Source organism: Terrapene carolina, unplaced genomic scaffold (assembly GCF_002925995.2).
Source record: "Terrapene carolina triunguis isolate 2854851 unplaced genomic scaffold, T_m_triunguis-2.0 Scaffold926, whole genome shotgun sequence".
In the NCBI taxonomy this organism is placed as follows: Eukaryota; Metazoa; Chordata; order Testudines; family Emydidae; genus Terrapene; species Terrapene triunguis.
The window spans coordinates 8,065,566-8,077,628 of NW_020665277.1; the positions used below are offsets into that span (position 1 = coordinate 8,065,566).

A 12,063-nucleotide genomic window follows, 5' to 3' on the forward strand; every position below is an offset into this window, starting at 1 on the left:
AGGAGACCCATGACCAGTGCCCATCCCCTGTGGGCCTGGGGTTCAAATTCTGCTTAGCACGGGGGCGGGGCCTCCAGGCGGCTTGATGGGGCAAGACCTATCAGCAGCATGGGAGGAATGGCAGATGTGCTGCCCCCTGCTGGTTGTGGGTGTGGCTCTGAAAGAGGCGGGGCTTCCCAGGTTGGCTTGGGAGGCGTGGCTTACCCAGCCTTTGGCAATGATTGACGTGGCTGTGCTGGGGGCCATGGCCTTTCCGTCGCCCACTCAGAGATGATGGGTGTGGCTATGCCAGGTAAGGAGCCTGCCGGGGAGTCGCCTTGCCGTGGGGCGCCCCCCTGCCAGGGCGTGACTGTGCCCAGGGCATGGCCTGCTGAAGCGCGGTTGTGGGGTGGGGCGTGGCTTGCCCGCCATGGCTGGGCCAGGGGCGGGGCCTGCTGGGGTGTGGCTGGGCCAAGGGGTGGGGCCTGTTGGGGTGTGGCTGGGCCTGGGGGCAGGGCCTGCCCGGACAAGGGCGTGGCTTAGCCGAAGAGCTTGAGGAAGCAGGGGTGGCAGTAGGGCTTGTCGTTCTGCTCCTTGAAGGTGCCCTTGTTGAGCTGCTTGAGGCAGAAGGCGCAGACGAAGTGCTCGGGGTGGAACTTGCGGGCCATGGCGGTGATGCAGCGCCCGGCGATGGGCTTCTCGCAGCCCCAGCACAGCGAGCCCCGCTGCTTGTGGTAGTGCGTCTCGCAGAAGGGCCGCCCGCCGTGCTCGAAGAAACTGCCCTGCAGGAACGGCGCGTAGCACTCCTGGGGGGAAGGGGCAGGAGGGGTGAGTGCACGCGCCGCACCTCCCACACGCTGCCCCTGCTTCCCTCCCGCGCCTCTCCCTGCGTCGCCCCCTCCCCTCATCCCTCCTCCCACACTGCCCCTCCCCATATCCTCCCCCTGCATGCCCTCATCCGCCCTCATTGCCCCTCCCCCTCTTGCTCCCGCAGTGCCCCTCCCCTCACTTCCTCCCACACTGCCCCCTCCCCCATCCACCCCCCGCATGCCGTCATCCCCCCTCATTGCCCCTCCCCCTCTTGCTCCCACTCTGCCCCTCCCCTCACTTCCTCCCACTCTGCCCCCTCCCCATCCACCCACCCCCCTGCATCACCCCCTCCCCTCGTCCCTCCCTCCTACACTGCCTCCTCCCCCATCCACCCCCTGCATGGCTCCTCCCCTCATCCCCTGCATTGGCCCTCCCCCTCTTGCTCCCGCACTGCCCCCTCCCCTCACTTCCTCCCACACTGCCCCCTCCCCCATCCACCCACCTCCCTCCACATTGCACCTTCCCTCTGCACTGCCCCCCCATTTCCCCACTGCCCTTCCCCCATTCCCTCCCCCCCCCCGGCACTGCACATTCCCCATACTCCCGGCACTCCCCCCATCCCCCAGAGTGCCCCTCCCCCATTCCCTCCACGGTCCCTCCTCCCCCAACCTTGCACTGCCCCCTCCCCTCCAGCTGTGCCCGGGCGGGGGGAGGGCTCACCCTGCAGACGAAGCACTCGGGGTGCCAGAGGGCGCTGAGGGCCGAGATGTAGTTCTCCAGGATGGCCTGGCTGCAGCCCTGGCAGCGCGTGGAGAAGAGCTCGTAGAAGTCCTGGCGGCAGTACTGCTGGCCGTCCTTCTCATGGAAGCCTGTGGGGGGAGACAGAGAGCAGGGTCCAGTGGGCTCCTCAGTGACCGGCCGCACTGCAGCAGGGTCACTGCAAGCGAGGGGTCTGAGGGCTCCCACAGAGAGGATGCAGTGGGGGGCAGTGCTAGTTGGGGGTGCTGGTCTCTGTCAGGCAGTGGGGGGCACTGCTAGTTGGGGGCCAGTCTCTGTCAAGCAATGGGGACAATGCTAGTTGGGGGACTGGTCTGTCTCACAGAGGGGTTACTGGGGCGCAGCCTAGGTCCCCTCAGATGTGGGGTGCAGTGGGGCAGGGGTGCTCACTCACCTTCCTCCCCAAAGGGCCTCCCGCACTTCACACAGCAGAAATGCTCCGGGTGCCAGTTCTTGTCCAGAGCTGTCACCATTTTCTGGAAGGGACAGAGTCAGGGTGTGACACTCTGTACCTCAAAATAGCATCCCGGCCCCCCCGATATTCACCACTGCGATATGATGATGAGGTGTTTTGTACAGAGTATGCCTTGTGAGGTATCATTTAAAAAGTCTTGAGCCATTGAAAATTGTTATCCCGTTGGATTGGACGTGTGAACCTTGTGTCTGAAGTTATGAAGCTTTGCTACGTGTGTGTTACTGGAATATGTGGTGAGGCTGGGAATCGCCCACAACTGGTCTTTCAGTGGCAACAAAGAATCATAGAACCATAGAATATCAGGGTTGTAAGGGACCTGAGGAGGTATCTAGTCCAACCCCCTGCTCAAAGCAGCACCAATTCCCAACTAAATCATCCCAGCCAGGGCTTTGTCAAACCGGGCCTTAAAAACCTCTAAGGAAGGAGATTCCACCACCTCCCTAGGTAACCCATTCCAGTGCTTCACCACCCTCCTAGTGAAAAAGTTTTTCCTAATATCCAACCTAAACCTCCCCCACTGCAACTTGAGACCATTACTCCTTGTTCTGTCATCTGCTTCCACTGAGAACAGTCTAGATCCAAAGGAGCGCCTAGTAAGACAGATTTACATCAGGACCAGCCAGACATGTGTTGATGGTCCATTAAGGGGAATCGACTCGTCCAGTGGCCATCCCAGAGACTGCTCAGAGAGGGCACCTACCCAGTGAAAGCCGCCTAACCCACATCACAGCAAGGATCATTCTGGCAGCTGGAGGAAAGTATCAAAAGAGGGACAGTGACATCATCACTTGGCCTCTCCTCCCCAGGGGTGAAAGTAACTCGCAGGAGTCCTGAGTGGGGGCGTGGCCTCAACCGGAAGAGGCGGAGCCTTTCAAGATTTAAAGGCCCTGGGGCTCCAGCTGTGGCTGGGAGCCCCAGGGCCTTTAAATCACCCCAGAGCTACCAGCTGCAGAGGCGGCTGGGAGCCCCAGGGCTCAGGGGCGAATTAAAGGGCCTGGGGCGAATTAAAGAGCCTAGGGCTCCGGCCGCCTCTGCATTCTATAGCCTCACCGCACATGCTGTTGGGTCTCACTGCATGCAGTCACTACATACAGCACTGCCTTGCATTGTGTTTCACTGCATTGCTCACATTGCACTCTATAGCACTATACCACAGTATATGTCATTGCATTCTACGGTGCTGCACTGCACCATGTGGCACAGTGCTCTGTCACACTGTGTATCACTGCATGCACTGCATTGTGTAGCACTGTGCTGTCTCACACTGAGGTACCCTTTTGCAATGTGCTCCCTTGTGTGGCACTACACTAACACTGCACTGAATTGTGTTGAACATAACTGTGCTCTCCCACTGAATGTCACTGCATGCTCCAACACTGCACTGTACTCTCACACTACAAGGTACTGCACAGCACTCTAACACTGTATCACATTGTGTGGTACTGAGCTCTCACACTTCATAACACTGCACGGCACTGTGCTCTCTCACACTGCACCGCATTGTGTGGCCCTGTGTTCTCACACTTCATAGCACTGCATGGCACTGTGCTCTCTCACACTGCACCGCATTGTGTGGCCCTATGTTCTCACACTTCATAGCACTGCACGGCACTGCGCTCTCTCACACAGCACTGTACGGCACTGCATTCTCCTGCACTGCACTGTGCTCTGAGGGAATGGCACCAGCCGGGCGCTGCGTGGCCAACTCACATCCAGGATGGGCTCGTTGCAGAGGCCGCAGCGGGGCGAGAAAAGCTGGAAGTAGTCCCTCTCACAGTAGGGGGCGCCATCCTTCTCGAAGAAGTTGCTGCCCCCCATCTCCTTCTGGCAGTGGGTGCAGACGAAGTGCTCGGGGTGCCAGGTGTTGCCCAGCGCCGTCACCACCTGGGCAAGGGCGGGGGGGGGGAAGACAGACGAACAGGTAGATGGATGGACGCACACCCATTACCAAGAGAAGAAAAGACCCAGCTTCTCCCTTCTCCCCCTTCCCACACTGGCCCCTCCCTTTCCCCTCTCCTGTCCTGCACTCCCCCCTCCACAGGCCCCTTCCTCCCTCCCCCCATGTCCCCTAACCCCTCCTCTTCCTCCAGATAGCCCCTCCCCTTACCTGCCTCCCCTCCCCCTCACACCCCACCTGGTGCTCTTCCTTTTCCCCCTGCCCCCTCCCCAGTGCTGCATGGTCCCACCCCACCCTCCACTCTGTGTCCTCCGCATCTCCCACCCACTCTCCTAATCTGCCCCTCCCAAAATTGACCCTGCCCCCTCCCCAATCTATCCCTCCCCTAAGCCACTTCTGCCCACTCCCCTGCCCCTGATTGCTCCCAAGTGCCCTGGCTCCTCTGCCCCACCCCCTGAGTTCTGTACCCACCTCCGATTTTCCCCCCATCCCCCCCCGGGTGCCCCCAGTCCTGTGCTCACCTGCCCCGCGATGGGTTTCTGGCAGGAGGCGCACAGCCCCTTGGTGCTGGTGGAGATCCCCTGGCGGCTCAGATCCGACTGCAGCATCACCAGCATGGTGTCCAAGTTGCCGCCCTGCGGGGCCGTCGCTGCTGGGGGGGGCGGGCCAGAGGGGCTGGGGCAGACGGACGACACCACCGGCTGCTGCGCCAGGGAGACTCGGGTGGGGGCCGGGGGCGGTGCAGCCGAGACCCCCGGAAGCTGGAAGGGAAGCGGCTGTGATATGAGGTGCTGAACCATGCACCAAGCAGCGCCCGGGGGCGATACAGAACCACGCTGGGTCCCAACGGCGAGCGAGGCAGCGCCCGCCCCACGGCGCCGAACCAAGCTGCCCGGATTGGCACCAGGCAGGTTGTACGGCCCTGCAGGAGCCATAACCACAAATGACACGAAACTGTTCCACAAAGCACCGGTTGCATCCCATTCATTGCCCCCCCCTTCCCCCCCACCACCACGAGGAATGCGACAGGCCACCAAATCGTGCCCGTCCCTGCCACACAGCATCTGAAGCACCACAACGCCCAGTGCCCCCATGGCCACAACCAGCGCCCTGACTCCCTGCCCCCAACTCACTGTGCCAGGCATTACACCGACCCGTCACCCCAAACCCGGCCACAGCCTCTGCCACCCAGCCATGGCGTGTGCTGGCCAGTCTATGCCACAGCACCCCGTTACCCACGCCGGGGCCACCCCGATCCATTTCATGCCACAGGCCAGGCCAGCCGCCATTCCACGCCAGGAGGTGCCATACCAGGCTAATACTGGTTTCTGCACTACGCTGTACCCAGCTGCTGGGATATGGGGCACCGCGCCAGGTCATCCGTCACATACCTCGGAGTTCGGTGCCGCACCCGTTCCGGTACGACAGAGAATCCCACACCGGGCACTTGCTGTGTTCACCTGTTCACCAGGCCAAACGGGCAGCGCCAGGCTGCACCATGCCATGCTATACAATGCCCAATGCCATGCAGCGCCATCCCAGCAAGCTACAGAGCCTTACGCTGCCCCGTGCATCACCACACCCAGGACAATACCACCCAGCCCAGCCCCACGGCGGCAGCTCGCCGCCCCAGCGCTGCCAAACAGCACCACACGGCAAACAGCAGCAGGCCAGGCTGAGTCACATACCCGCGTGTGGGCTGCCGGAAGGCTGGTGCCAGGGCAGGAATGTGCCCAGTGCCTGGGCTCCTGCAGGGTGGCTCTAGGCAGGGGACAGGCAGAGTCAGCCACCCGCCACATGGGTGATCTCGCCAGGCCACTTCTGATCCCAGCCGACTGCCAGCTGTCCCTCAGACTCACCCCTCCTGGCTCCCCTGTGGGAGGGCACACGCTTGTATGCCACCATGTCCTTTTTCACACTCACGATCACAGCCCCCGTCGCCCAGGTTGGCACCAACACCTGTGGTTTCTCACCCACACCCGGATACTTGTACTAGTGCTCCGTGGCGCTGCAGCCACTTCCACACTCGCTTGCCCACCTGCTGGGTCGCTCTTTCTTGTACCCCCATTTGCACACACACCAACCCGCCTTTGCACTTGCTTGCACACACATACTGCGTGCACGGCTGTGGGCTCATGAACTGATTCCCACGCCTGCTCTCTTGCATGTTCATTTCCACCCCCACACAGACCCAGGATCCCTTGCACATTGACTCTCACACTAATTATCGTGCACACTTATGTGCACACACAGCTCCTTGCTCACTCATGTGCACATACTGCCCCTTGCATCCACGCTCACCCGTGTGCTCATTTGCACACACTGCCCCTTGCACACACACTGTCCCATGCTCATGCACTGCATCTTGCACACTCGTGTGCACATGCTCATTGGCACACATGCTCTTCCACGGTCATTTAAAGGCACACTCAAACACACAATTGAACCCTCATTTGTGTGTCCATCTGCACACACCATTTCTCACACATGCTTTTCTACCCCCATTCATGCACACACATTTGCATGCACACTCACCGCTTCTTGCACACATTTGCACACACATACTCCCTTGTCCACATAGCAGCCTTTGCTTGCTCGCTCTCCCACTCCCCACCCCCCCACACACACTTGCTCGCTCTCTCACTCCCCACCCTCCTCTTGCACACACTCCCCCTCCCCATTGCTTCTTTTACTCCCACACTTACTGGTTCCCATCGGGGGACAGGAAGAGCCCTAATCCCATTAGACCCCCACCCCCAGACTGAGCCTCGTCCCCCGTAGTGTGCCAGACTCACGTTGCTCTGAACTCTGAAGTCCGACAAGGAGGCCATGAGTTTGTCCAGCTCCAGGGTAGCAGAGGTGGCTGATGGCTTCACAGGAGGGGGGGTGGAGCCAGCGGAGCTAGGAGGGAAACGACAGCATGGTCATTGGGTCCCCCAACTTCCCCCCAAAGGCTCCCAGGGCTGTTTATACAGGAATCCCTCACCCCGCCAGAAATGCATACGCTTCTGGGGTGGGGCGCCGGGACTGATTATACAGGGATCTTTCGCCTGGCACTGAGATGCAGCCACCTCTGGGGTGTTCCCCATTCAGCACTGTGGGATATTTAACCCCATGGACCAATGGCCAGAAATGGGAAGTTCACTCACCGGCTTGGGGACCCCCCTTCCCCAGCATCCTCTGGCTTCTCCTTCCGCTTCTCCCCATCAGGGCCCTTGTTGGATGGGAACTGGGACATGATTTCATCTGGGGAAAAGACCGACAAACAAACACACACATTCACAGTGTTTCCATTAGTTGCCTGCAGTGACCAAGCGTATCCACCAGGGGGACGTATTTCACAATCATAGGCAGAGATGCGCTAGGGCATGGAGTGGCCCCAAACCCAGTCCAGCAGAGCATGCCAGTGCCCCGGAGGGAGCCCGGATCCCAGCCCAGCAGGGGGCGGCGGTGCCCCGGAGCGGCAGTGCCAGGGGAAAGGGGGGGTAGTGCCCTACCTGTGATGTTGAACTGCGTGGCGTTGAGCTCCTGCAGCAGCCGGTCCAGCTCACAGAGGCCGGCGCCCAGCACCCCGCTGGACGAGGAAAAGGGTGGCGCGCCTGGCTCCTTGGGCCGGGGTGAGCGGGGCTTGCAGACAGTGCTGGGGGGGGGGGGAGCAGAGGGTGAGCAGAGTGCAGGGAGCAGCCCCCCTCCCCCCAGCCACCTCGCAGGGAGGAGCCAGCTCCCGCCTGGCCCGGGGAGCAGTGGGGAGGCAGGGCGGGATGGAGACGCTATTTATAGGGAGCCTCTTAATGGAGCGGCTGGACCAGAGCCAGCAGGGACTGGGCCAGAGCCAAGGGGAGGCCTGCCTGCTGCTACCCCAGCCCCACCCCTGCCTGCTTCTCCTTCCCCACCCCATCCTCCCCAGCCCCAGAAACCCCAACCCGCCCGCTTCTTCTCCCCTCCCTCTGACCTCACCCCTCCACCCCCACCCCTGCCAGTCTCTCCCTCCCTTCCCCCAGTGAGCTCCCCCCCAGCTCCTTACCCACACTCATACCCTTCACTCCCTCCCAGGACTGCCCCCTGTAGACCTAACCCAGCCAGTGCTAGGGACCCACCTGTAGAGATGCTCTTTGTCGCCCCCGCTAGGCGGGGCAGAGACAGGCGGAGGGGCCACGGACATGGCCTGCAAAGAGAGAGACATGGGGGGGGGGGTGCGAGGAGTCACTCAATGGGCCTCTATTCACTTCACCAGTGACATGAGCTTTCTGCGTCTCAGACTAACCAGGGAGATGCAGCCACCTCTGGGGTGGGGTGCAGAGGCTGATGAACAGCTGCCCAGGGATTGATCGTCCACCCTGCTCCCTGCAGCTCAGCGCCCCCTAGCACCACACTGGCTCATTGGGGCAGGCCAGCACTGAGAGAGGAGAGCGCCCCCTACTGAGCCCTCACCCCACTCCATGCAGCACAGCGCTCCCTAATGTCACACTGACTGTGAAGAGAAAGAGCCCCCTCCTGAGCTGCCACCCCACTCCCTGCAGTACCCCCCTAGTGTTACCTGCTGCTGAGGGTTGTAGGGTGGCGGGGGGGGCCTGGCCTCAGGCATCCCATCCTGCCCCAGCCCGTTGGCGTGGGCTGCCCCAGAGTCCGTGAGCAGTACTGGGCGCTTGGAAATGTGAGAGGTTGTGGTCTCCAGATCAGCCAGCAGGGCATCTGTCGGGGGAGCAGAGAGAGGAGGGGGGTCGGGAAGAGGCTAGGATGGATCTGGGGGGACTGCTGGGGGGGGAAGGGGGCACAGAGAGGGAGCAGGGGCTGTGGGAAGCAGAGACAAGGGACAAGAAAAGGAAGAGAGGACGCCCAGCTCTGGAGCTGCGGAATTAGCATCAAGATCTGGACCTTCCCAAAGCGGGGGGGAAGGCCCCTGGAGTCCTGATCCTCTATCCCCCACTACCCTCCCGGAGCTGGGATAGAACCCAGGAGTCCTGACTCCCAGCCCACCCCCCCTTACCAAAAGACTCCACTGCCCTCTCAGAGCTGGGATAGAACCCAGGCGTCCTGACACCCAGCCCCGTGCTCTGACCACTAGACCCCACTCCTCTCCCAAGAAGAGATTCAACCTTTAGCAATACAAGTTCCCCGAGGGCGGCAGTGCCCTAGAAGTAGCCACGTGTGCTGTGACGGTGGGCTGGGTGAGGAGCTCATACGGTACGTACCAAACACCACTATACGGGGGCGAAGCGGGAAAGAAGGAGAGCCAGAGTCACCTGGAAAAGGAGACAGGACGGAAGGAGACGGGGGAGCAGATGGGGAGGAGGGACAGAGGGGCACTGGGATTAGCGCATTCCATGAAGGGACAGTTCCCCGCCCACCCCTTGTACCGCTGAGCCTCCCTGCCCACGCCCTGCACCTCCTAACACCACAGCGGGGCCACCACTGCCTATGCGGGGAGAGCGCCCCTACCCCTCTCCCTGGAGATCTCCCCCCGCTCCTACAATCACTCCTTTGTGGGAACATTTTCCACCACAGACTGAGCCCTACAGAGGCCTTTTCATTCCCCAGCAGCCAGGAGCAGCGAAGCCAGGGAGGGGGCAGACCATGGGTCACACACCAGCCTGATTCAGCCCTCACCAGAATCCTGGGCAAGCAATCCAGCACCGCATTCACAGGAGACCCTACAATAACACAGCGCCCACTGCCCCTCCAACCATAACAAACCTGCACAGCATGCACGGGAGGCCCTACAATAATGGCCACCCTACAACAACAAAGCAGTATTCTCAGCAACTGCTTATGGGAGACCCTACAAAAATAAACCAGTGCTTGTAACCCCAGTGCTTATGAGCACTCTGCAACAACAAACCATTGTGTGTAAATTCACATCCCTACAACAAACTATCATGCGTAAATACAAGTCCCAACGACAAACCAACATGTGTAAATGTGAGACCCTACAATAACAAACCAGCACATGCCACCCGTATCTCACACGAGGCCCCACCCAAGCAAACAGCTCCTGCTGCTCACAAGCCACCCTACAATAACAAACCAGTGTATATAGCCTTGTGCTCACAAGAGACCCTACGATAACAAAGCAATCGCGTAAAAGTCCCTGCAGCAAACAATTGAGTAGTCAGCCCCAAGGTCCACAAGCAACCATATAAAAATAAAGGAGTCCTTGTGGACAACCCTACAATAACAAAGGAGTGCCAGCAGCCCCGGAGGTCTCGAAGAGACCCTACAATAATAACCCAGCATGGGCAGCCCTCCCAAGTGACCCTACACTAGCAAACCACTGCTTGTGGTTGCAGCACTCACAGGAGACCCTACAACAACAAACCATGATGAATACAGCCCCTCTGTCAGTCACAGGAGACCCTACAATAACAAACCAGACCTGGGGACAGAGGGGGAAAGTGAGATTCAGGTTTAGTGAGCCCAGGGTGGGGGTTGCTCATCCAGCCTCCATGGCTCCCCTTCACCCAGTGGTTCCCCCAGTCCTGGCCACACCTGCTGTGGGCTACCAGCCCCCTCTGCTGGTTTGGGGCCAGGAAGGGGGGGTAGCTCCACTCCTGCTGGGAGGGGGTGCTGGGGAAATCTGGCGAGGGGGGTGAATCCTGGGGTGGGAGTTCAGTGACCCCCTCACACACCCCTATCCCAGCACAGACATGTCTTCATTGCAGGACTCACTGGGGTTCTTACCTGGGGTGGGGATGGACAACCTCAGCACCCCATCCCCCCAGTCTAGCTCTCTCCCCTGGGATCCAGCCCCCCCCCTTAGGACTCAAACCCACCCCCAACCCAGATCCTATATCCTGGGACCCCCTCCCACAGCCCTGCTCCCCCAGCCTCTTTCCTAGGATGCAGCCCCTGCAAAACCCTTCCTGGGGTGCAGCCCCCAACCCCCCCTTCCTAGGACCCAGCCTGGCCCCCCCAGCGTGACACACCCACCCATCCCCCAATAACGCAGCCCTCCCACAGCCTGCCCCCACCCCACCCCTGCCCTGTGCCCCCATTCCCGGGACATAGCCCCCCAATCTCTTTCCGGCCTCCAGCTCTGCCCCCCATGTTAAGGGTAGAAGAGAAGGGACCCCGCGGCACATGGGTAGAACTCTCTGAGGGGGGGTAGCAGGGAGGGTGCTGCTGGGGAGGGGGGGGTGTCCCTGGTTATTAGCGCCCCCTGCAGGTTGGGCCCCACCGCAGGCACCAGGAAGCCACAGGAATATGGCGAGAAATTCCGTCTCCTCCCGATCGGGACAGGCTGGGGGAGGGGGGGGGGGGGGGGGCCCCTCCCCCACCCCCCCCCCAGGCCCGGCCCGCGGGGGGGAGGGGGGGGGGGGGGGGGTAAGAGAAAGATGGATGGATGGGAGCAAAAAGCAGCCCACGAGAGAGGAAAGAGGAGAGGGAAAGAAAGAGAAAGAGAGCGAAAAAGACAGGAGGGAAAAAGAGAGAAGAGAGAGAAAGAGAAAAAAGAAGGGAGCGAATGAGAAAGAGAAAAAGAGAAAAAAGAGGGCGAGAGGAAAAGAAGAGAGTGAACGAGAGGAAAAGGGAGAGGAAAAGAGAGAAGGAGAGGGAAAAAGAAGGGAGTGGAGGAGGGAGGAACAGGGAGCGGTGGAGGAGCGGGCCGAGGGGCTGCGGGGAAGGTGCCGGCCGCGGGCGGGGGCTGGGGCCGGGCTGGGCGCGGCGGGTCCCAGGCTGGCAGCGGGTCCCTTACCCAGGTCGTCCATGGCGGCCCGGCCCCAGCGGCGGATGGAGGCAGAGCCCCCCCCCGCCCCCTCTCCGGGCCCCCCCTCCGCCCCGTGACGCGTCTTCCCGGAGAGCCAAGGAGCCCGGCTCCGGCCCCTGCGCGCTGACCATGTATGGCAACGGGGCATCGCTCGGCGCTGGGAGCCCGGACGCCTGGGTTCCAGCCCCGAGGGAGGGGCCAGCGGGTCAGAACAGGGACGGGGAGCCCGGACTCCTGGGTTCCATCCCCGAAGGGAGGGGAACGGGGATGGGAGGCTGGAAGCCCGGACTCCTGGGTTCCATCCCACAAGGAGAGGGGAGCGGGGATGGGAGGCTGGGAGCCCGGACTCCTGGGTTCCATCCCACAAGGGAGGGGAGCGGGCTAGGAGCTTGGACTCCTCTTCTCTCTCACGCCCCCCCCCCC

The 12,063-nt window shown here is 61.3% G+C and overlaps 1 protein-coding gene across 5 annotated transcripts; it reads right to left on the reverse strand.

Moving 5' to 3' along the window:
• Positions 1-428: 428 nt before the first annotated feature.
• Positions 429-11,657, reverse strand: TGFB1I1 (transforming growth factor beta 1 induced transcript 1). 5 transcript variants are annotated; one of them, XM_026661066.1, is made up of 12 exons: positions 11,629-11,652; positions 9,131-9,181; positions 8,476-8,630; positions 8,036-8,103; positions 7,436-7,578; positions 7,088-7,184; positions 6,734-6,839; positions 4,460-4,699; positions 3,752-3,925; positions 1,961-2,042; positions 1,510-1,658; positions 429-785 (listed from the first exon to the last, which is right to left on the reverse strand). In XM_026661066.1, the coding sequence occupies exons 1-12, from the start codon at positions 11,639-11,641 to the stop codon at positions 519-521; spliced, it is 1,545 nt and encodes a 514-aa protein (XP_026516851.1). In that variant the 5' UTR covers positions 11,642-11,652; the 3' UTR covers positions 429-518. The 5 variants fall into 5 exon arrangements, with proteins under 5 accessions (XP_026516851.1, XP_026516848.1, XP_026516852.1 ...); XM_026661063.1 differs by having other exon boundaries at positions 9,035-9,181; positions 11,629-11,646; XM_026661067.1 differs by lacking the exon at positions 9,131-9,181 and having other exon boundaries at positions 11,629-11,657.
• Between the last annotated feature and the right edge of the window lie 406 nt (positions 11,658-12,063).